Source organism: Scyliorhinus torazame, chromosome 13 (assembly GCF_047496885.1).
Source record: "Scyliorhinus torazame isolate Kashiwa2021f chromosome 13, sScyTor2.1, whole genome shotgun sequence".
NCBI lineage: Eukaryota > Metazoa > Chordata > Chondrichthyes > Carcharhiniformes > Scyliorhinidae > Scyliorhinus > Scyliorhinus torazame.
Window position 1 is genome coordinate 96,800,864 of NC_092719.1, and position 23,870 is coordinate 96,824,733.

The following is a 23,870-nucleotide window of genomic DNA, read 5'->3' on the forward strand; positions in this document are numbered from 1 at the left end:
GAGGGAACCATGGTTGACAAGAGAGGTTGAATGTCTTGTTAAGAGGAAAAAGGAGACTTATGTAAGGCTGAGGAAACAAGGTTCAGACAGGTCGCTGGAGGGATACAAGATAGCCAAGAGGGAACTGAAGAAAGGGATTAGGAGAGCTAAGAGAGGGCATGAACAATCTTTGGTGGGTAGGATCAAGGAAAACCCCAAGGCCTTTTACACATGAGAAAAATGAGAATGACTAGAGCGAGGGTAGGTCCGATCAAGGACAGTGGCGGGAGATTGTGTATTGAGTCTGAAGAGATAGGAGAGGTCTTGAACGAGTACTTTTCTTCTGTATTTACACATGAGAGGGGCCATATTGTTGGAGAGGACAGTGTAAAACAGACTGGTAAGCTCGAGGAAATACTTGTTGGGAAGAAAGATGTGTTGGGCATTTTGAAAAACTTGAGGATAGACAAATCCCCCGGGCCTGACAGGATATATTCAAGGATTCTATGGGAAGCAAGAGATGAAATTGCAGAGCCGTTGGCAATGATCTTTTCGTCCTCACTGTCAACAGGGGTGGTACCAGGGGATTGGAGAGTGGCGAATGTCGTGCTCCTGTTCAAAACAGGGACTAGGGATAACCCTGGGAATCACAGGCCAGTTAGTCTTAATGGAAAGGGTACTGAAGGATAGGATTTCTGAGCATCTGGAAAGACACTGCTTGATTAGGAATAGTCAGCACGGATTTGTGAGGGGTAGGTCTTGCCTTACAAGTCTTATTGAATTCTTTGAGGAGGTGACCAAGCATGTGGATGAAGGTAAAGCAGTGGATGTAGTGTACATGGATTTTAGTAAGGCATTTGATAAGGTTCCCCATGGTAGGCTTATGCAGAATGTAAGGAGGCATGGGTTAGTGGGAAATTTGGCCAGTTGGATAACGAACTGGCTAACCGATAGAAGTCAGAGAGTGGTGGTGGATGGCAAATATTCAGCCTGGATCCCAGTTACCAGTGGCGTACCGCAGGGATCAGTTGTGGGTCCTCTGCTGTTTGTGATTTTCATTAATGACTTGGATGAGGGAGTTGAAGTGTGGGTTAGTAAATTTGCAGACGATACGAAGATTGGTGGAGTTGTGGATAGTGAGGAGGGCTGTTGTCGGCTGCAAAGAGACATAGATAGGATGCAGAGCTGGGCTGAGAGGTGGCAGATGGAGTTTAACCCTGAAAAGTGTGAGGTTGTCTATTTTGGAAGGACAAATACGAATGCGGAATACAGGGTTAACGGTAGAGTTCTTGGCAATGTGGAGGAGCAGAGAGATCTTGGGGTCTATGTTCATACATCTTTGAAAGTTGCCACTCAAGTGGATAGAGCTGTGAAGAAGGCCTATGGTGTGCTCGCGTTCATTAACAGAGGGATTGAATTTAAGAGCCGTGAGGTGATGATGCAGCTGTACAAAACTTTGGTAAGGCCACATTTGGAGTACTGTATACAGTTCTGGTTGCCTCATTTTAGGAAGGATGTGGAAGCTTTGGAAAAGGTGCAAAGGAGATTTACCAGGATGTTGCCTGGAATGGAGAGTAGGTCTTACGAGGAAAGATGCTAGGCCTTTTCTCATTAGAACGGAGTAGGATGAGGGGCAACTTGATAGCGGTTTATAAGATGATCAGGATGATCATCTAAGATGATAGAGTAGACAGTCAGAGACTTTTTCCCCGGGTGGAACAAACCATTACATTTAAGGTGAATGGTGGAAGATATAGGGGGGATGTCAGAGGTAGGTTCTTTACCCAGAGAGTAGTGGGGGCATGGAATGCACTGCCTGTGGAAGTAGTTGAGTCGGAAACATTAGGGACCTTCAAGCAGCTTTTGGATAGGTACATGGACATAGGTAAAATGATATAGTGTAGATTTATTTGTTCTTAAGGGCAGCACGGTAGCATTGTGGATAGCACAATTGCTTCACAGCTCCAGAGTCCCAGGTTCGATTCCGGCTTGGGTCACTGTCTGTGCGGAGTCTGCACATCCTCCCCGTGTCTGCGTGGGTTTCCTCTGGGTGCTCTGGTTTCCTCCCACAGTCCAAAGATGTGCAGGTTAGGTGGATTGGCCATGATAAATTGCCCTTAGTGTCCAAAATTGCCCTTAGTGTTGGGTGGAGGTGTTGACCTTGGGTAGGGTGCTCTTTCCAAGAGCCGGTGCAGACTCAATGGGCCGAATGGCCTCCTTCTGCACTGTAAATTCTATGATAATCTATGATTAATCTAGGACAAAGATTCGGCACAACATCATGGGCCGAAGGGCCTGTTCTGTGCTGTATTTTTCTATGTTCTATGGTCATGACCTGGACCTTGCTGACTACAAGGCTAGTGAAAACGGATGTCTTGACCAGTGGATTACTGGAAGTAATTAGAAGCAGTGAGGGGTTCAGGCAGCAAGGATGAGTTTTGAGGCAGGAACTGAAGTTCATTTCCCAGTGAGAGGCAAATCCTCATACCAATCGTACATGGAAATGATTGGACAATGAGGAATTTACTGCCTCCATAATTGAAGGAGATTTCTTGCTACACTAGAGAGAAAAACTTATCTTCTTTGAATCAATAATTTTTACGTGAAAGATGTTCCATTTACAAAATAATTTTATGAAGTTGCAAGTTTACCCGTATTTCACCTGGGGCACCTGCAGACAGGGCACAAGTTAGCAGTCAAATGTCATGTATAATGGCTTCCTTTACATTTGTTTGTTCTGCACATTCACAAGGTGATTTCTGCGGTTCAGATATTACTTGGTTTATGGATACAGGACAGAATATTTATTTCCCATTACAAAGTGAAAAAGACTAAAAGGAAGTGAATCTATTACTTACCAGTCAGGTAAAGATGGTACTGAGGGACTCGCTGTAGCAGTTTAAAAAGACACTGTTTTATGCTCATCTTGTTAGACCCAGGGTATACCTAAACACCATTGCAGAGGATGATAAAGTGCAATTAACATCATCACAAAAAAACAAATCCAAGATATTCATTCAGAATACTGACACGGAGACCAGATAGCATAAATAAAAAAGCAACACAAATGCAGACCTGCATCAACAAAGCAATGCCGACACAGACCTGCAGAAACACAGCAACTCAAACGCAGACCTGCAGAATCACAGCAACGTCCATGTAGATCCCCAGAAATACAGCAACACACAAATTAACTGCAGAAACACAGCAATGCAGAACCACAGAAATAGAACAACAGAAACATAGCAACACAAACGCAGACCCACAGAAACACAGCAATGCAGACCCACAGAAACAGAACAACAGAAACATAGCAACACAAACGCAGACCCACAGAAACACAGCAATGCAGACCCACAGAAACAGAACAACAGAAACATAGCAACACAAACGCAGACCCACAGAAACACAGCAATGCAGACCCACAGGAACGCAGAAGTTAAGCAACACAGACCCACAGAAACACAGCAATGCAAACGCAGACCCACAAAAACAGACACACAAACACAGATACACAAACATCAACTCAGACCCACATTCCCCAGTGAGTCAACTATCTACATTCCCCCCCCCCCCAATCCCACTTAGCCAACTCTCTTCATTCCCCTCTTGCCCCAATTTCATCACCAGTTGTCAATCACTCAAACTTTGCCCGAAATCCCAAACTATGGGAAACAGTTCCCAGAGGGACTACGGGACTCCACTCCAAGGTTCCCAACTGCTTCAAGAAGACCACCATCATACTGGTGCCAAAGAAGAACCAGGCAACGTGCCTCAATGACTACCGTCCGGTGGCTCTGACTTCAGTCGTAATGAAGTGCTTCGAGAGGTTGGGCATGAAGCACATCCCCTCCATACTCCCAGAACGCCTTGATCCACTGCAATTCGCATACCGCCGCAACCGGTCCACAGCAGACTCCATTTGCCTGGCCCTACACTCATCCCTAGAGCATCTCGACAACAAGGACTCCTACATCAGATTCCTATTTATTGACTACAGCTCTGCATTCAACACCATAATCCCAGCCAGGCTTATATCAAAGCTCCAAAACCTAGGACTTGGCTCCCTGCTCTGCAACTGGATCCTCGACTTTCTGACCCACAGACCACAATCAGTGAGAATGAACAACAACACCTCCTCCACAATAGTCCTCAATACCGGGATCAAACAGCTGCGTACTTAGCCCCCTACTCTACTCCCTGTAACACGACTGCGTGGCAAAATTTGGTTCCAACTCCATCTACAGGTTTGCTGATGATACGATCACAGTGGGCCAGATCTCAAATAACGACGAGTTAGAAAACAGGAGGGAGATAGAGAACCTAGTGGAGTGGTGCAGCAACAACAATCTCTCCCTCAATGCCAGCAATACTAAAGAGCTGGTCATTGACTTCAGGAAGCAAAGTACTGTACACACTTCTGTCAGCATCAACGGGGCCGAGGTGGAGATGGTTAGCAGTTCCAAATTCCTAAGGGTACACAGTACCAAAAATCTGTCCTGGTCCACACACGTCGACGCTACCACCAAGAAAGCACAACAGCGCCTATACTTGCTCAGGAAACTAAGGAAATTTGGCATTTCCACACTGACTCTCACTAACTTTTACAGATGCACCATAGAAAGCATTCTATTTGGCTGCACACTGCCTGGTATGGCAACTGCTCGGCCCAGGACCGCAAGAAACTTCAGAGAGTCGTGAACACCGCCCAGTCCATCACACGAACCTGCCTCCCATCCATTGACTCCATCTGCACCTCCCGCTGCCTGGGGAAAGCGGGCAGCATAGTAAAAGACCCCTCCCACCCGGCTTACTCACTCTTCCAACTTCTTCCATCGGGCAGGAGATACAGAAGTCTGAGAACATGCACGAACAGACTCAAAAACAGCTTCTTCTCCGTTGTTACCAGACTCCTAAACGACCCTCTTATGGACTGACTTCATTAACACTACACCCTGTATGCTTCATCCGTTGCCGGTGCTTATGTAGTTATGTTGTATACTTTGTGTTGTCCTATTATGTATTTTCTTTTATTCCCTTTTCTTCTCATATACTTAATGATCTGCTCGCAAAAAAATACTTTCACTGTACCTCAGTACACGTGACAATAAACAAATCCAATCCAATTCAATCCAATCCAGTTTATCATAGAAGAATGAGTGTAGCTGTAAAGTGGTGTTGCTGAGAGGATGAAAAGTGCAAAGACAGTCAGAATTCATTGTCAGTTTGTATCAGCTTATCTCTGTTGGTAGAAGTAACAGTGGTGATGAGAATGAAAGGCAATTGGCTCGAATAGGGGTAATTAAAGAGGGGTAATTAAAGGTTGTTAATGCAGTTAAACATTTTTGATTGAATCGTGAGCCCTGTCTCACACAGTTGAGGGACAAGCCGTCGAACATTACCTCAAACTCCAGCAGCATTGTGGAAAACTCTGGCGACTTGCTGCAGGATTGGTCGAGGCATGCGAGGTTACTTTCAAACTGCTCAATATACCTGCGATACACACTCAGCTTGGGCCCTTGTGCTAAGATCACATGAGCCAACCTTGGACACGCCTGCTCCCTGAGAAGAGAAAAGAATGGAGACAGTCAAATGATGCAAAGGTCACACATCGGTCACCAACCCAACCCAACCGCTTCCCACCCAGTCAATCAGACACCCTCACCTGTCCCCACCCTCCCCTCCCAGCCAATCTGCAGCCAGCCAACACAGGCCACTCACACTCCACCAAAAACAACCGCTCTCCCCATCTGAAATCCACACTGAGCCAACACTGTTTATTAAGCCCCCAATCCCCAGTGAGCCAACAGTCTTCATTCACCCCCCAATCCCCAATGAGCCAACACTGTTCAATCACTATTGTGTAATCCCCAGTGAGCTAACACTCTTCAATCGCCTTCTCCCAATCCCCAGTGAGCTAACGTTCTTCAATCACACACCCAAACTGCAGTGAGCCAAAACTCTTATATCACCACCCATACCACGGTGAGCCAACACTCATCAAACACCCCTAATCCAGTGAGCCAAAACACTTCAATCACCCCCAATCCCCAGTGAGCCAACAATCTTCAATCACACACCCAATCCACAGTGAGCTAACACTCTTCAATCACACCCCAATCCCCAGTGAGCCAACTCTCTTCAATCACACACCCAATCCACAGTGAGCTAACACTCTTCAATCAACCCAAATCCCCAGTGAGCTAACACTCTTCAATCACACCCCGAACACCCGTGAGCCAACACACTTCAATCACCTTCCCCCAATGCCCAGAGAGCTACACTATTCAATCAACCCCAGTCCCCAGTGAGCCAACACTCTTCAATCAACCCCCAATCCCCAGTGAGCCTAGACTCTCCAAACAGCCCCCAATCCCCAGTGAGCCAACACTCTTCAATCACCCCCAAATCCCCAGTGAGCCAACATTCTTCAATCACCTTCTCCCAATCCCGTGAGCCAACACTCTTCAATCGCCCCCCCCCCACACAATCGCCAATGAGCCGACACTCTTCAATCACCCCCGAAACACCAGTGAGCCAACACTCTTCAATTACCCCTGTACATCGTGAGCAAACATTCTTCAATCACCCCTCCTCAATCCCCAGTGAGCCAAAACTCTTCAATCAACCCTCAGTACCCAGTGAGCCAACACTCTTCAATGATCTCAGTAGTGAGAACTTGTGCATGGAGTCAGAAGAAAGAGGAGAGGCGTTGAATGAACACTTGTCTTCAGTGTTCACCAAGGAGAGGGGCCATGTTTTTGAGGATGAGAGTGTGATACAGGCGGGTAGGCTGGAGGAGGTAGATGTTCGGAGGAAGGATGTATTAGCAATTATGAAAAACCTTAGGGTCGACAAGTCCCCTGGGTCAGATGGGATATATCCAAGGATTCTTTGGGAGGCAAGGGATGAGATTGCAGAGCCTTTGGCTTTGATCTTTGGGTCCTCACTGTCCACGGGGAGAGTGGCAGAGGACTGGAGAGTGGCGAATGTTGTTTCTCTGTTCAAGAAAGGGAATAGGAATGACCCTGGTAATTATAGGCCGGTTAGTCTTACTTCGGTGGTCGGTAAGTTAATGGAAAAGGTCCTGAAGGATAGGATTTATGACCACTTGGAAAGATGCAGCTTAATCCGGGATAGGCAACACGGATTCGTGAAGGGTAGGTCTTGCCTCACAAATCTGATTGAATTCTTTGAGGAGGTAACTAAGTGTGTAGATGAAGGTAGAGCAGTTGATGTCATATACATGGATTTAGTAAGGCATTTGATAAGGTTCCCCATGGTCGGGGAAGAAAGTAAGGAGGTGTGGGATAGAGGGAAATTTGGCCAATTGGATAAGTAACTGGCTGTCGCATAGAAGGCAGAGGGTGGTGGTGGCTGGAAAATTTTCAGACAGGAGACCAGTTACCAGCGGTGTGCCACAGGGATCCTCTGCTGGGTCCTCTGCTATTTGTGATTTTTATCAATGACTTGGAGGAGGGGCTGAAGGGTGGGTCAGTAAATTTGCTGATGACACCAAGATTGGTGGAGTAGTGGATGAGGTGGAGGGCTGTTGTAGGCTGCAAAGAGACATTGATAGGATGCAGAGCTGGGCCGAAAAATGGCAGATGGAGTTTAACCCTGATAAGTGCGAGGTGGTTCATTTTGGTAGAAAAAATTTGAATGCGGATTACAGGGTCAACGGCAGGGTTCTGAGGAATGTGGAGGAACAGAGAGATGTTGGGGTTCATGTCCACAGAATCTGAAGGTTGCCACTCAAGTGGATAGAGCTGTGAAGAAGGCCTATAGTGTGTTAGCGATTATTAACATAGGCTTATGCATGACCCTGCTGAGACCACATTTGGTGCATTGTGTGCAGTTCTGGTCACCTCACTATAGGAAGGATGTGGAAGCATTGGAAAGGGTGCAAAGGAGATTTACCAGGATGCTGCCTGGTTTGCAGGATAGGTCTTATGAGGAAAGATTGAGGGAGCGAGGGCTTTTCTCTTTGGAGCGGAGGAGGATGAGAGGCGACTTAATAGAGGTTTCTAAGATGATGAGGGGGATAGATAGAGTGGACGTTCAGAGAATATTTCCTCGGGTGGATGTAGCTATTACAAGGGGGCATAACTATAAGGTTCAGGGTGGGAGATATAGGAGGGATGTCCGAGGTAGGCTCTTTACTCAGAGAGTGGTTAGGGTGTGGAATGAACTGCCTGCTGTGATAATGGAGTCGGACACTTTAGGAACTTTCAAGCGGTTATTGGAGAGGCACATGGAGCACACCAGAATGACAGGGAGTGGGGTAGCTTGCTCTTGGTTTTGGACAATGCTCGGCACACCATCGAGGGCCGAAGGGCCTGTTCTATGTCTATTTCTATGACCTCGTCCAATCCCCAGTGACGCAACACTCTTCCAGCACACCCCAATACAGAGAGAGCCCACAGTCTTCAACCACCCCGAATCCTCAGTGAGCCAACACTCTTCAATCACCCCCAACCCAGTGAGCCAAAACAATTCAATCACCCCCCCAATCCCGTGAGCCAACAGTCTTCAATCACCGCCCAATCCTCAGTGAGCCAACACTCTTCAATCACCCCCAATTCCCAGTGAGCCAACACCCTTCTCTCCCCCCACAAGCACCAGTGAGCCAACGCTCTTCAATTACCCCCAATTCCCAGTAAATCAACACTCTTCAATCACACCCCCAATCCCCAGTGAGGCAACACACTTCAATCACCCCCAATGCCCAGTGAGCCAACACTATTCAATCATCCCCCAATTCCCAGTGAGCCAAAGCTCTTCATTAGCCCCTCAATCCCCAGTGAGCCAACACTCTTCAATCACTCCCCAATCTCCAGTGAGCCAAAACACTTCACTCCCCCCGCAAACGCCAGCGAGACAAAGCTCTTCAATCAACCCCAATCACCGGTGAGTTCATAGATAGAATTTACAGTGCAGAAGGAGGCCATTCGGCCCATCGAGTCTGAACCGGCCCTTACAAAGATCACCCTACTGAGCATACACTCCTCAATCACCCCCAACCCAGTGAGCCAAAACAACTCAATCAACCCCCCAATCCTGTGTGCCAACACTCTTCAATCACCTCCAATCCCCAGTGAATCAATAATCTTCAATCACACACCCAAACCCAAGTGAGCCACAACTCTTTAATCACCGCCCAATCCCGTGAGCCAACAGTCTTCAATCATACCCCCAATCCCCAGTGAGCCAACACTCTTCAATCACTCCACAATCCCCACTGAGCCAACACCCTTCTCTCCCACACAAACACCAGTGAGCCAACGCTCTTCAATTCCCCCCAATCCCCAGTAAATCAACACTCTTCAATCACACACCCAAACCCAAGTGAGCCACAACTTTTCAATTGCCATCCAATCCCCAGTGAGCCAACGCTCTTCAATAAGCCTCAATCCCCAGTGAGCCAACACGCTTCAATCACTCCCCAATGCCCAGTGAGCCAACACTCTTCAATCATCCCACAATCCCCAGTGACCCAACATTCTTCAATCACCCTGCAAAACCCACTGTGCCAACACTCTTCAATCACACACTCGAACCCCAGTGAGCCAAAACATTTCAATCTCAACCCCAATCCCCAGTGAGCATAAACTCTTCAATCACCCCCATTCCCCAGTGAGCCAACACTCTTCAATCACAAGCCCAACCCCAGTGAGCCAACACGCTTCAATCACTCTCAATCTCCAGTGATCCAAGACTTGTTAATCACCCCAAACCCCAGTGGGCCAACACTCTTCAATCAGCCCGCAATCCCCAGTGAGCCAACACTCTTTAATCGCACACCCAAACCCCAGTGAACCAAAACTCTTCAATCACCCCCCCCCAATCACCAGTGGGGCAACACTGATAAATTACCCCCAATTCCCGGTGACCAACACTCTTCAATCACTGCCCAATCACCAGTGAACCAAAACGCTTCTCTCCCCCCGCAAACACCAGTGAGCCAAAACTCTTCAATCACTCCCAATCCCCGGAGAAACAACACTCTTCAATCACGCCTCAATCCCCAGTGAGCCAACACTCTTCAATCACCCCCCAATCCCCAGTGAGCCAACACTGTTCATTAGCCCTCCAATCTCCAGTGAACCAAAACTGTTCAATCACTATAGTGTAATCCCCAGTGAGCGAACATTCTTCAATAACACACCCGAAACCCAGTGAGCCAAATCTCCTCTCTCACCACCCAAATCCCGTGAGCCAACAGTCTTCAATCACCACCAACCCAGTGAGCCAAAACAATTCAATCACCCCCCAAATCCCGTGAGCCAACAATCTCAATCACCACCCAATTCTCAGTGAGCCAACACTCTTCAATCACCCCATTCCCCAGTGAGCCAAAACTCTTCAATCACAACCCCAATGAGCCAACACTCTTCAATCACAACCCCAACACCAGTGAGCCAACATTCTTCAATCACTCTCCAAAACCCGGTGAGCCAACACCCTTCAATCCCCCCAGTTCACAGTGAACCAAAATTCTTCAATTATCCTCCCCAATCACCAGTGAGCCAACACTTTTCCATTACCCCCAATCTCCAGTGAGCCAACACTATTCAATCACCCCAACACCCAGTAAGCCAACACTTTTCAATCACCCCCAATACCCAGTGAGCCAAGACTCTTCAATCACACCTCCCCAATCCCCAGTGAGCCAACGCCCTTCAGTCACCCCCCCCAAAACCAGTGAGCTCAACGCTCTTCAATCTCCCCAATCCCCAGTGAGCCAACATTCTTCAATCACCCCTCCCCAATCCCCAGTGAGCCAACACCCTTCAGTCACCACCCAAATACCAGTGAGCCAACGCTCTTCAATCTCCCCAATCCCCAGTGAGCCAACACTCTTCAATCACCCCTCCCCAATCCCCACTGAGCAACACTCTTGAATCACTCCCAATCCCCAGTGAGCCAACAACCTTCAGTCACCCTCCAAATGCCAGTGAGGCAAGGCTCTTCAATCACCCCACAAGCCCCAGTGATCCAACGCTCTTCAATCATCCCACAATTCCCAGTGATCCAACACTCTTCAATCACACTGCAAAACCCAGTGTGCCAGCACTCTTCAATTACACACCCGAACCCCAGTGAGCCAAAACATAACAATCTCAACCCCAATCCCCAGTGAGCATACACTCTTCAATCACCCCCATTCCCCAACGAGCCAACACTCTTCAATCACAACCCCAACACCAGTGAGCCAACACTTTTCAATCACTCTCCAAAACCCGGTGAGCCAACACTCTTCAATCCCCCCAGTTCACAGTGAGCCAACATTCTTTAATCATCCTCCCCAATCACCAGTGAGCCAACACTTTTCCATTACCCCCAATCTCCAGTGAGCCAACACTGTTCAATCACCCCCAATACCCAGTGAGCCAAGACTCTTCAATCACACCTCCCCAATCCCCAGTGAGCCAACGCCCTTCAGTCACCCCCCCCAAATACCAGTGAGCTCAACGCTCTTCAATCTCCCCAATCCCCAGTGAGCCAACATTCTTCAATCACCCCTCCCCAATCCCCAGTGAGCCAACACCCTTCAGTCACCACCCAAATACCAGTGAGCCAACGCTCTTCAATCTCCCCAATCCCCAGTGAGCCAACACTCTTCAATAACCCCTCCGCAATCCCCACTGAGCAACACGCTTGAATCACTCCCATTCCCCAGTGAGCCAACAACCTTCAGTCACCCTCCAAATGCCAGTGAGGCAAGGCAATTCACTCACCCCCCAAGCCCCAGTGATCCAACGCTCTTCAATCATCCCACAATTCCCAGTGATCCAACACTCTTCAATCACACTGCAAAACCCAGTGTGCCAGCACTCTTCAACTACACACCCGAACCCCAGTGAGCCAAAACATAACAATCTCAACCCCAATCCCCAGTGAGCATACACTCTTCAATCACCCCCATTCCCCAACGAGCCAACACTCTTCAATCACAACCCCAACACCAGTGAGCCAACACTTTTCAATCACTCTCCAAAACCGGTGAGCCAACACTCTTCAAACGCCCCAGTTCACAGTGAGCCAACATTCTTTAATCATCCTCCCCAATCACCAGTGAGCCAACACTTTTCCATTACCCCCAATCTCCAGTGAGCCAACACTGTTCAATCACCCCCAATACCCAGTGAGCCAAGACTCTTCAATCACACCTCCCCAATCCCCATTGAGCCAACGCCCTTCAGTCACCCCCCAAATACCAGTGAGCTCAACGCTCTTCAATCATCCCAATCCCCAGTGAGCCAAAACTCTTCAATCACAACCCCAATGAGCCAACACTCTTCAATCACAACCCCAACACCAGTAAGCCAACATTCTTCAATCACTCTCCAAAACCCGGTGAGCCAACACCCTTCAATCCCCCCAGTTCACAGTGAACCAAAATTCTTCAATTATCCTCCCCAATCACCAGTGAGCCAACACGTTTCCATTACCCCCAATCTCCAGTGAGCCAACACTATTCAATCACCCCATTCCCCAGTGAGCCAAAACTCTTCAATCACAACCTCAATGAGCCAACACTCTTCAATCACAACCCCAACACCAGTGAGCCAACATTCTTCAATCACTCTCCAAAACCCGGTGAGCCAACACCCTTCAATCCCCACAGTTCACAGTGAACCAAAGTTCTTCAATTATCCTCCCCAATCACCAGTGAGCCAACACTTTTCCATTACCCCCAATCTCCAGTGAGCCAACACTATTCAATCACCCCAACACCCAGTAAGCCAACACTTTTCAATCACCCCCAATACCCAGTGAGCCAAGACTCTTCAATCACACCTCCCCAATCCCCAGTGAGCCAACGCCCTTCAGTCACCCCCCCAAATACCAGTGAGCTCAACGGTCTTCAATCTCCCCAATCCCCAGTGAGCCAACATTCTTCAATCACCCCTCCCCAATCCCCAGTGAGCCAACACCCTTCAGTCACCACCCAAATACCAGTGAGCCAACGCTCTTCAATCTCCCCAATCCCCAGTGAGCCAACACTCTTCAATCACCCCTCCCCAATCCCCACTGAGCAACACTCTTGAATCACTCCCAATCCCCAGTGAGCCAACAACCTTCAGTCACCCTCCAAATGCCAGTGAGGCAAGGCTCTTCAATCACCCCCCAAGCCCCAGTGATCCAACGCTCTTCAATCATCCCACAATTCCCAGTGATCCAACACTCTTCAATCACCCTGCAAAACCCAGTGTGCCAGCACTCTTCAATTACACACCCGAACCTCAGTGAGCCAAAACATAACAATCTCAACCCCAATCCCCAGTGAGCATACACTCTTCAATCACCCCCATTCCCCAACGAGCCAACACTCTTCAATCACAACCCCAACACCAGTGAGCCAACACTTTTCAATCACTCTCCAAAACCCGGTGAGCCAACACTCTTCAATCCCCCCAGTTCACAGTGAGCCAACATTCTTTAATCATCCTCCCCAATCACCAGTGAGCCAACACTTTTCCATTACCCCCAATCTCCAGTGAGCCAACACTGTTCAATCACCCCCAATACCCAGTGAGCCAAGACTCTTCAATCACACCTCCCCAATCCCCAGTGAGCCAACGCCCTTCAGTCACCCCCCCCCCAAATACCAGTGAGCTCAACGCTCTTCAATCTCCCCAATCCCCAGTGAGCCAACATTCTTCAATCACCCCTCCCCAATCCCCAGTGAGCCAACACCCTTCAGTCACCACCTAAATACCAGTGAGCCAACGCTCTTCAATCTCCCCAATCCCCAGTGAGCCAACACTCTTCAATCACCCCTCCCCAATCCCCACTGAGCAAAACTCTTGAATCACTCCCATTCCCCAGTGAGCCAACAACCTTCAGTCACCCTCCAAATGCCAGTGAGGCAAGGCTCTTCAATCACCCCCCAAGCCCCAGTGATCCAACGCTCTTCAATCATCCCACAATTCCCAGTGATCCAACACTCTTCAATCACACTGCAAAACCCAGTGTGCCAGCACTCTTCAATTACACACCCGAACCCCAGTGAGCCAAAACATAACAATCTCAACCCCAATCACTAGTGAGCATACACTCTTCAATCACCCCCATTCCCCAACGAGCCAACACTCTTCAATCACAACCCCAACACCAGTTAGCCTACACCTTTCAATCACTCTCCAAAACCCGGTGAGCCAGCACTCTTCAAACGCCCCAGTTCACAGTGAGCCAACATTCTTTAATCATCCTCCCCAATCACCAGTGAGCCAACACTTTTCCATTACCCCCAATCTCCAGTGAGCCAACACTGTTCAATCACCCCCAATACCCAGTGAGCCAAGACTCTTCAATCACACCTCCCCAATCCCCAGTGAGCCAACGCCCTTCAGTCACCCCCCAAATACCAGTGAGCTCAACGCTCTTCAATCATCCCAATCCCCAGTGAGCCAACACGCTTCAATCACCCCTCCCCAATCGCCAGTGAGCCAACACCCTTCAGTCACCCCCCAAATACAAGTGAGCCAACGCTCTTCAATCTCCCCAATCCCCAGTGAGCCAACACTCTTGAATCACTCCCAATCCCCAGTGAGCCAACAACCTTCAGTCACTCTCCAAATGCCGGTGAGGCAAGGCTCTTCAATCACCCCCCAAGCCCCAGTGATCCAACGCTCTTCAATCATCCCACAATTCCCAGTGATCCAACATTCTTCAATCACCCTGCAAAACCCAGTGTGCCAGTACTCTTCAATAACACACCCGGACCCAGGTGAGCCAAAACATTACAATCTCAACCCCAATCCCCAGTGAGCAAACACTCTTCAATCACCCCCATTCCCCAGTGAGCCAACATTTTTCAATCCCAACCCAAATCCCCGTGAGACAACACTATTCAATCACCGCCAATCTCCAGTGAGCCAAGTCTCGTTAATCGCCCCAACCCCGGTGAGCCCAATCTCTTCAATCAGCCCGCAATTCCCAGTGAGCCAACACTGTTCAATCACCATCGTGTAATCCCCAGTGAGCGAACATTATTCAATCACACACCCGAAACCAGTGAGCCAAAACTCTTCTATCACCACCCAAATCCCCCGTGAGCCAGCACTCTTCAATCACCCCCAACCCAGTGAGCCAAAACAATTCAATCACCGCCCAATCCCCAGTGAGCCAACACTCTTGAATCACCCCCCAATCCCCAGTGAGCCAACACTCTTCAATCACCCCTCCCCAATCCCCAGTGAGCTAACACTCTTCAATCACCCCCAATCCTCAGTGAGCCAACACTCTTGAATCACTCCCAATCCCCAGTGAGCCAACAACCTTCAGTCACCCTCCAAATGCCAGTGAGCCAAGGCTCTTCAATCACCCCCAATCCCCAGTGATCCAACACTCTTCAATCATCCCACAAGCCCGAGTGATCCAACACTCTTCAATCACCCTGCAAAACCCAGTGTGCCAGCACACTTCAATTACACACCCGAACCCCAGTGAGCCAAAACATAACAATCTCAACCCCAATCCCCAGTGAGCCAACACTCTTCAATCACAACCCCAACGAGCCAACACTCTTCAATCACAACCCCAACACCAGTGAGCCAACACTTTTCAATCACTCTCCAAAACCCGGTGAGCCAACACTCTTCAATCCCCCCAGTTCACAGTGAGCCAGCATTCTTCAATCATCCTCCCCAATCACCAGTGAGCCAACACTTTTCCATTACCCCCAATCTCCAGTGAGCCAACACTATTCAATCACCCCCAATACCCAGTGAGCCAAGACTCTTCAATCACACCTCCCCAATCCCCAGTGAGCCAACGCCCTTCAGTCACCCCCCAAATACCAGTGATCTCAACGCTCTTCAATCTCCCAAATCCCCAGTGAGCCAACACTCTTCAATCACCCCTCCCCAATCGCCAGTGAGCCAACACCCTTCAGTCACCCCCCAAATATCAGTGAGCCAACGCTCTTCAATCTCCCCAATCCCCAGTGAGCCAACACCTCAATCACCCCTCCCCAATCCCCAGTGACCCAACACTCTTCAATCACCCCCAATCCCCACTGAGCAACACTCTTGGATCACTCCCAATCCCCAGTGAGCCAACAACCTTCAGTCACCCTCCAAATGCCAGTGAGGCAAGGCTCTTCAATCACCCCAAGCCCCAGTGATCCAACGCTCTTCAATCATTCCACAATTCCCCGTGATCCAACACTCTTCAATCACCCTGCAAAACCCAGTGTGCCAGTACTCTTCAATCACACACCGGGACCCAGGTGAGCCAAAACATTACAATCTCAACCCCAATCCCCAGTGAGCAAACACTCTTCAATCGCCCCCATTCCCCAGTGAGCCAACAATTTTCAATCACCACCCAAATCCCCGTGAGACAACACTATTCAATCACCACCCAAATCCCTGTGAGACAACACTATTCAATCACCGCCAATCTCCAGTGAGCCAAGTCTCATTAATCGCCCCAACCCCGGTGAGCCAAATCTCTTCAATCAGCCCGCAATTCCCAGTGAGCCAACACTGTTCAATCACTATCGTGGAATCCCCAGTGAGCGAACATTCTTCAATCACACACCCGAAACCCCCGTGAGCCAGCACTCTTCAATCACCCCCAATCCTCAGTGATCCAACGCTCTTGAATCACTCCCAATCCCCAGTGAGTCAACAACCTTCAGTCACCCTCCAAATGCCAGTGAGCCACGGCTCTTCAATTACACACCCGAACCCCAGTGAGCCAAAACATAACAATCTCAACCCCAATCCCCATTGAGCATACGCTCTTCAATCACCCCCATTCCCCAGTGAGCCAACACTCTTCAATCACAACCCCAACGAGCCAACACTCTTCAATCACAACCCCAACACCAGTGAGCCAACACTTTTCAATCACTCTCCAAAACCCGGTGAGCCAACACTCTTCAATCCCCCCAGTTCACAGTGAGCCAGCATTCTTCAATAATCCTCCCCAATCACCAGTGAGCCAACACTTTTCCATTACCCCTAATCTCCAGTGAGCCAACACTATTCAATCACCCCCAATACCCAGTGAGCCAAGACTCTTCAATTACACCTCCCCAATCACCAGTGAGCCAACACCCTTCAACAAAGAACAACAAAGAACAAAGAAATGTACAGCACAGGAACAGGCCCTTCGGCCCTCCAAGCCCGTGCCGACCATGCTGCCCGACTAAACTATAATCTTCTACACTTCCTGGGTCCGTATCCCTCTATTCCCATCCTATTCATGTATTTGTCAAGATGCCCCTTAAATGTCACTATCGTCCCTGCTTCCACCACCTCCTCCGGTAGCGAGTTCCAGGCACCCACTACTCTCGGCGTAAAAAACTGGCCTCGTACATCTACTCTAAACCTTGCCCCTCTCACCTGAAACCTATGCCCCCTAGTAATTGACCCCTCTACCCTGGGGAAAAGCCTCTGACTATCCACTCTGTCTATGCCCCTCATAATTTTGTAGACCTCTATCAGGTCGCCCCTCAACCTCCTTTGTTCCAGTGAGAACAAACAGAGTTTATTCAACCGCTCCTCATAGCTAATGCCCTCCATACCAGGCAACACTCTCTAAAGCCTCCACATCCTTCTGGTAGTGTGGCGACCAGAATTGAACACTATACTCCAAGTGTGGCCTAACTAAGGTTCTATACAGCTGCAACATGACATGCCAATTCTTATACTCAATGCCCCGGCCAATGAAGGCAAGCATGCCGTATGCCTTCTTGACTACCTTCTCCACCTGTGTTGCCCCTTTCAATGACCTGTGGACCTGTACTCATAGATCTCTTGACTTTCAATACTCTGGAGGGTTCTACCATTCACTGTATATTCCCTACCTGCATTAGACCTTCCAAAATGCATTACCTCACATTTGTCCGGATTTAACTCCATTTGCCATCTCTCCGCTCAAGTCTCCAAACAATCTAAATCCTGCTGTATCCTCTGACAGTCCTCATCGCTATCCGCAATTCCACCAACCTTTGTGTCGTCTGCAAACTTACTAATCAGACCAGGTACATTTTCCTCCAAATCATTTATATATACTACAAAGAGCAAAGGTCCCAGCACTGATCCCTGTCGAACACCACTGGTCACAGCCCTCCAATTTGAAAAGCATCCTTCCATTGCTACTCTCTGCCTTCTATGACGTAGCCAGTTCTGTATCCACCTTGCCAGCTCCCCCCTGATCCCGTGTGACTTCACCTTTTGTACTAGTCTACCATGAGGGACCTTGTCAAAGGCCCATGAAGTCCATATAGACAACATCCACTGCCCTACCTGCATCCATCATCTTAGTGACCTCCTCGAAAAACTCTATCAAGTTAGTGAGACACGACCTCCCCTTCACAAAACCATGCCGCCTCTCACTAATACGTCCATTTGCTTCCAAATGGGAGTAGATCCTGTCTCGAAGAATTCTCTCCAGTAATTTCCCTACCACTGAAGTAAGGCTCACCGGCCTGTAGTTCCCTGGATTATCCTTGCTACCCTTCTTAAACAGAGGAACAACATTGGGTATTCTCCAGTCCTCCGGGACATCCCCTGAAGACAGTGAGGATCCAAAGATTTCTGTCAAGGCCTCAGCAATTTCCTCTCCAGCCTCCTTCAGTATTCTGGGGTAGTCCCATCAGGCCCTGGGGACTTATCTACCTTAATATTTTTTAAGACACCCAACACCTCGTCTTTTTGGATCTCAATGTAACCCAGGCTATCTACACCCCCTTCTCCAGACTCAACATCTACCAATTTCTTCTCTTTGGTGAATACTGATGCAAAGTATTCATTTAGTATCTCGCCCATTTCCTCTGGCTCCACACATAGATTCCATTGCCTATCCTTCAGTGGGCCAACCCTTTCCCTGGCTACCCTCTTGCTTTTTATGTACGTGTAAAAAGCCTTGGGATTTTCCTTAACCCTATTTGCCAATGACTTTTCGTGACCCCTTCTAGCCCTCCTGACTCCTTGCTTAAGTTCCTTCCTACTTTCCTTATATTCCACGCAGGCTTCGTCTGTTCCCAGCCGTTTTGCCCTGACAAATGCCTCCTTTTTCTTTTTGACGAGGCCTACAATATCTCTCGTTATCCAAGGTTCCCGAAAATTGCCGTATTTATTTATTCAGTCACCCCCCAAATGCCAGTGAGCTAACGCTCTTCAAACTCCCCAATCCCCAGTGAGCCAACACTCTTCAATCACCCCCATTCCCCAGTGAGCCAGCATTTTTCAATCACAACCCCAACCCCAGTGAGCGAACACACTTCAATCACCACCCACATCCCTGTGAGACAACACTCTTCATTAGCCTCCAATCCCCAGTGAGCAAACACTGTTCAATCACTTTTGTGTAATCCCCAGTGAGCGAACATTCTTCAATCACACACCCGAAATGCAGTGAGCCAAAACTCTTCTATCACCACCCAAATCCCCTGTGAGCCAACAGTCTTCAATCACCACCAACCCAGTGAGCCGAAACAATTCATCCACCCCCCAATCCCGTGAGCCAACAGTCTCAATCACCGCCCAATCCTCAGTGAGCCAACACCCTTCAACCACCCCCCCAATCCCCAGTGAATCAGCACTCTTCAATCACACACCCGAACCCAAGTGAGCCACAACTCTTCAATTGCCGCCCAATCCCCAGTGAGTCAACACTCTTCAAACACCACCAATCCTCAGTGAGTGAACACTCTTCAATCAACCCCCAAACCCCACAGAGTCAACTTTCTTCAATCACACCCCCAATCCCCAGTGAATCAACACTCTTCAATCACACCCCCAATCCACAGTGAGTCAACATTCTTCAATAACCCTCCCCAATCCCCAGTGAGCCAACACCCTTCTCTCCCCCAACAAACACCAGTGAGCCAACGCTCTTCAATTACTCCCAAACCCCAGTGAGCCAACACTCTTCAAACACTCCCCAATCCCCAGTGAGCCAACACCCTTCTCTCCCCCACCAATCACCAGTGAACCAAATCTCTTCAATCACCCCCCATCCCCGGTGAACCAAAGCTCTTCATTTCCCCCCAATCCCCAGTAAGTCAACACTATTCAATCATCCCCCAATCCCCAGTGAGCCAACACTGTTCAATCACTATCGTGTAATCCCCAGTGAGCGAACATTCTTCAATCACACACCCGAAACCCAGTGAGCCGAAACTCTTCTATCACCACCCAAATCCCTGTGAGCCAACACTCTTCAATCACCCCCAACCCAGTGAGCCAAAACAATTCAATCATCCCCCCAAATCCCGTGAGCCAACAGTCTTCAATCACATCCCAATCTCAGTGAGCCAACACTCTTCAATCACTCCCCAATCCCCAGTGAGATAACACCCTTCTCTCCCGCACAAACACCAGTGAGCAAACGCTCTTCAATTACCCGCAATCCCACGAAATTCAACACTCTTCAATCACTCCCCAATGCCCAGTGAGCCAACACTCTTCAATCACACACCCGAATCCCAGTGAGGCAAAACATTTCAATCTCAACCCCAATCTCCTGTGAGCATACACTCTTCAATCACCCCCATTCCCCAGTGAGCCAACACTCTTCAATCACAACCCCAACGCCAGTGAGCCAACACTCTTCAATCACCCTCCAAAACCCGGTGAGCCAACACTCTTCAATCCCCCTAGTACACAGTGAGCCAACATTCTTCAATCACCCCTCCCCAATCACCAGCGAGCCAACATTTTCCATTACCCCCAATCTCCAGTGAGCAAACACTATTCAATCACCCCAACACCCAGTAAGCCAACACTTTTCAATCACCCCCCAATCTCCAGTGAGCCAACACTATTCACTCAACCCCCCCACACCCAGTAAGCCAACACTTTTCAATCACCCCCCATCCCCGGTGAACCAAAGCTCTTCATTTCCCCCCAATCCCCAGTAAGTTAACACTATTCAATCATCCCCCAATCCCCAGTGAGCCAACACTGTTCAATCCCTATCATGTAATCCCCAGTGAGCGAACATTCTTCAATCACTCACCCGAAACCCAGTGAGCCGAAACTCTTCTATCACCACCCAAATCCCAGTCAGCCAACACTCTTCAGTCACCCCCAACCCAGTGAGCCAAAACAATTCAATCATCCCCCCCAAATCCCGTGAGCCAACAGTCTTCAATCACCCCCCAATCCCCAGTGAGCCAACAGTCTTCAATCACCGCCCAATCCCCAGTGAGCCACAACTCTTCAATCACTCCCCAATCCCCAGTGAGCCAACACCCTTCTCTCCCCCACAAACACCAGTGAGCAAACGCTCTTCAATTACCCGCAATCCCCAGTAAATCAACACTCTTCAATCAGTCCCCAGTGCCCAGTGAGCCAACGCTCTTCAATTACCCCAATCCCCAGTGAGCCAACACTCTTCAATCACTCCCCAATGCCCAGTGAGCCAACACTCTTCAATCACACCCCAATGCCCAGTGAGCCAACTCTCTTCAATCATCCCACAATCCCCAGTGATCCAACACTCTTCAATCACCCTGCAAAACCCAGTGTGCCAACACTCTTCAATCACACACCCGAATCCCAGTGAGGCAAAACATTTCAATCTCAACCCCAATCTCCTGTGAGCATACACTCTTCAATCACCCCCATTCCCCAGTGAGCCAACACTCTTCAATCACAACCCCAACGCCAGTGAGCCAACACTCTTCAATCACCCTCCAAAACCCGGTGAGCCAACACTCTTCAATCCCCCCAGTACACAGTGAGCCAACATTCTTCAATCACCCCTCCCCAATCACCAGCGAGCCAACATTTTCCATTACCCCCAATCTCCAGTGAGCAAACACTATTCAATCACCCCAACACCCAGTAAGCCAACACTTTTCAATCACCCCCCAATCTCCAGTGAGCCAACACTATTCACTCAACCCCCCCACACCCAGTAAGCCAACACTTTTCAATCACCCCCCATCCCCGGTGAACCAAAGCTCTTCATTTCCCCCCAATCCCCAGTAAGTTAACACTATTCAATCATCCCCCAATCCCCAGTGAGCCAACACTGTTCAATCCCTATCATGTAATCCCCAGTGAGCGAACATTCTTCAATCACTCACCCGAAACCCAGTGAGCCGAAACTCTTCTATCACCACCCAAATCCCAGTCAGCCAACACTCTTCAGTCACCCCCAACCCAGTGAGCCAAAACAATTCAATCATCCCCCCAAATCCCGTGAGCCAACAGTCTTCAATCACCCCCCAATCCCCAGTGAGCCAACAGTCTTCAATCACCGCCCAATCCCCAGTGAGCCACAACTCTTCAATCACTCCCCAATCCCCAGTGAGCCAACACCCTTCTCTCCCCCACAAACACCAGTGAGCAAACGCTCTTCAATTACCCGCAATCCCCAGTAAATCAACACTCTTCAATCAGTCCCCAATGCCCAGTGAGCCAACGCTCTTCAATTACCCCAATCCCCAGTGAGCCAACACTCTTCAATCACTCCCAAATGCCCAGTGAGCCAACACTCTTCAATCACACCCCAATGCCCAGTGAGCCAACTCTCTTCAATCATCCCACAATCCCCAGTGATCCAACACTCTTCAATCACCCTGCAAAACCCAGTGTGCCAACACTCTTCAATCACACACCCGAATCCCAGTGAGGCAAAACATTTCAATCTCAACCCCAATCTCCTGTGAGCATACACTCTTCAATCACCCCCATTCCCCAGTGAGCCAACAGTCTTCAATCACAACCCCAACGCCAGTGAGCCAACACTCTTCAATCACCCTCCAAAACCCGGTGAGCCAACACTCTTCAATCCCCCCAGTTCACAGTGAGCCAACATTCTTCAATCACCCCCCCCCAATCACCAGTGAGCCAACATTTTCCATTACCCCTAATCTCCAGTGAGCAAACACTATTCAATCACCCCAACACCCAGTAAGCCAACACTTTTCAATCACCCCCCAATCTCCAGTGAGCCAACACTATTCAATCACCCCAACACCCAGTAAACCAACACTTTTCAATCACCCCCCAATCTCCAGTGAGCCAACACTATTCACTCACCCCCCAACACCCAGTAAGCCAACACATTTCAATCAACCCCCAATACCCAGTGAGCCAAGACTCTTCACTCACCCCTCCCCAATCCCCAGTGAGCCACCACCCTTCAGTCACCCCCCAAATGCCAGTGAGCCAACGCTCTTCAATCTCCCCAATCACTAGTGAGCCGAACGCTCTTCAACACCCCCAATTCCCAGTGCCCAACAATCATCAATCACACCCCAAATCCCAGTCAGCCAACACTCCTCAATCACTCCCCGAATCCGCAGTGACCCAACACTCTCCAATCAACCCCAATCCCTGGTGAGCCATCACTCTCCAATCAACTCCCCAATCTCCAGTGAGAAAACACTCTCCAATCAACCCCCATTCCCGAGTGAGCCAACACTCTTCAATCACCCCCCAATCCCCAGTGAGCTAACACTCTTCAATCCCCCCCAATCCCCAGTGAATCAGCACTCTTCAATCACACACCCGAACCCAAGTGAGCCACAACTCTTCAATTGCCGCCCAATCCCCAGTGAGTCAACACTCTTCAATCGCCACCCAATCCCCAGTGAGTGAACACTCTTCAATCACCCCCCAAACCCCAGTGAGTCAACACTCTTCAAACACCACCCAATCTCCAGGGAGCCAACACTCTTCAAACACCCCCATTCCCCAATGAGTCAACACTCTTCAATCACACCCCAATCCCCATGAGTCAACATTCTTCAATCACACCCCCAATCCCCAGTGAATCAACACTCTTCAATCAGACCACCAATCCACAGTGAGTCAACACTCTTCAATTACCCTCCCCAATCCCCAGTGAGCCAACACCCTTCTCTCCCCCACCAATCACCAGTGAACCAAATCTCTTCAATCACCCCCAAT

The 23,870-nt window shown here is 49.2% G+C and overlaps 1 protein-coding gene across 1 annotated transcript in view; it reads right to left on the minus strand.

Annotated features, from left to right (window-relative positions):
• Positions 1-23,870, minus strand: part of LOC140388201 (FYVE, RhoGEF and PH domain-containing protein 5-like) — a 1,404,405-nt gene that overhangs the window by 776,815 nt on the left and 603,720 nt on the right. Inside the window, exons 6-7 of the mRNA XM_072471982.1 lie at positions 5,382-5,541; positions 2,838-2,925 (exon numbers count right to left, since the gene is read on the minus strand). Coding sequence (XP_072328083.1) covers positions 2,838-2,925; positions 5,382-5,541 — 248 coding nt within the window. The remainder of the gene's footprint in view (positions 1-2,837; positions 2,926-5,381; positions 5,542-23,870) is intronic.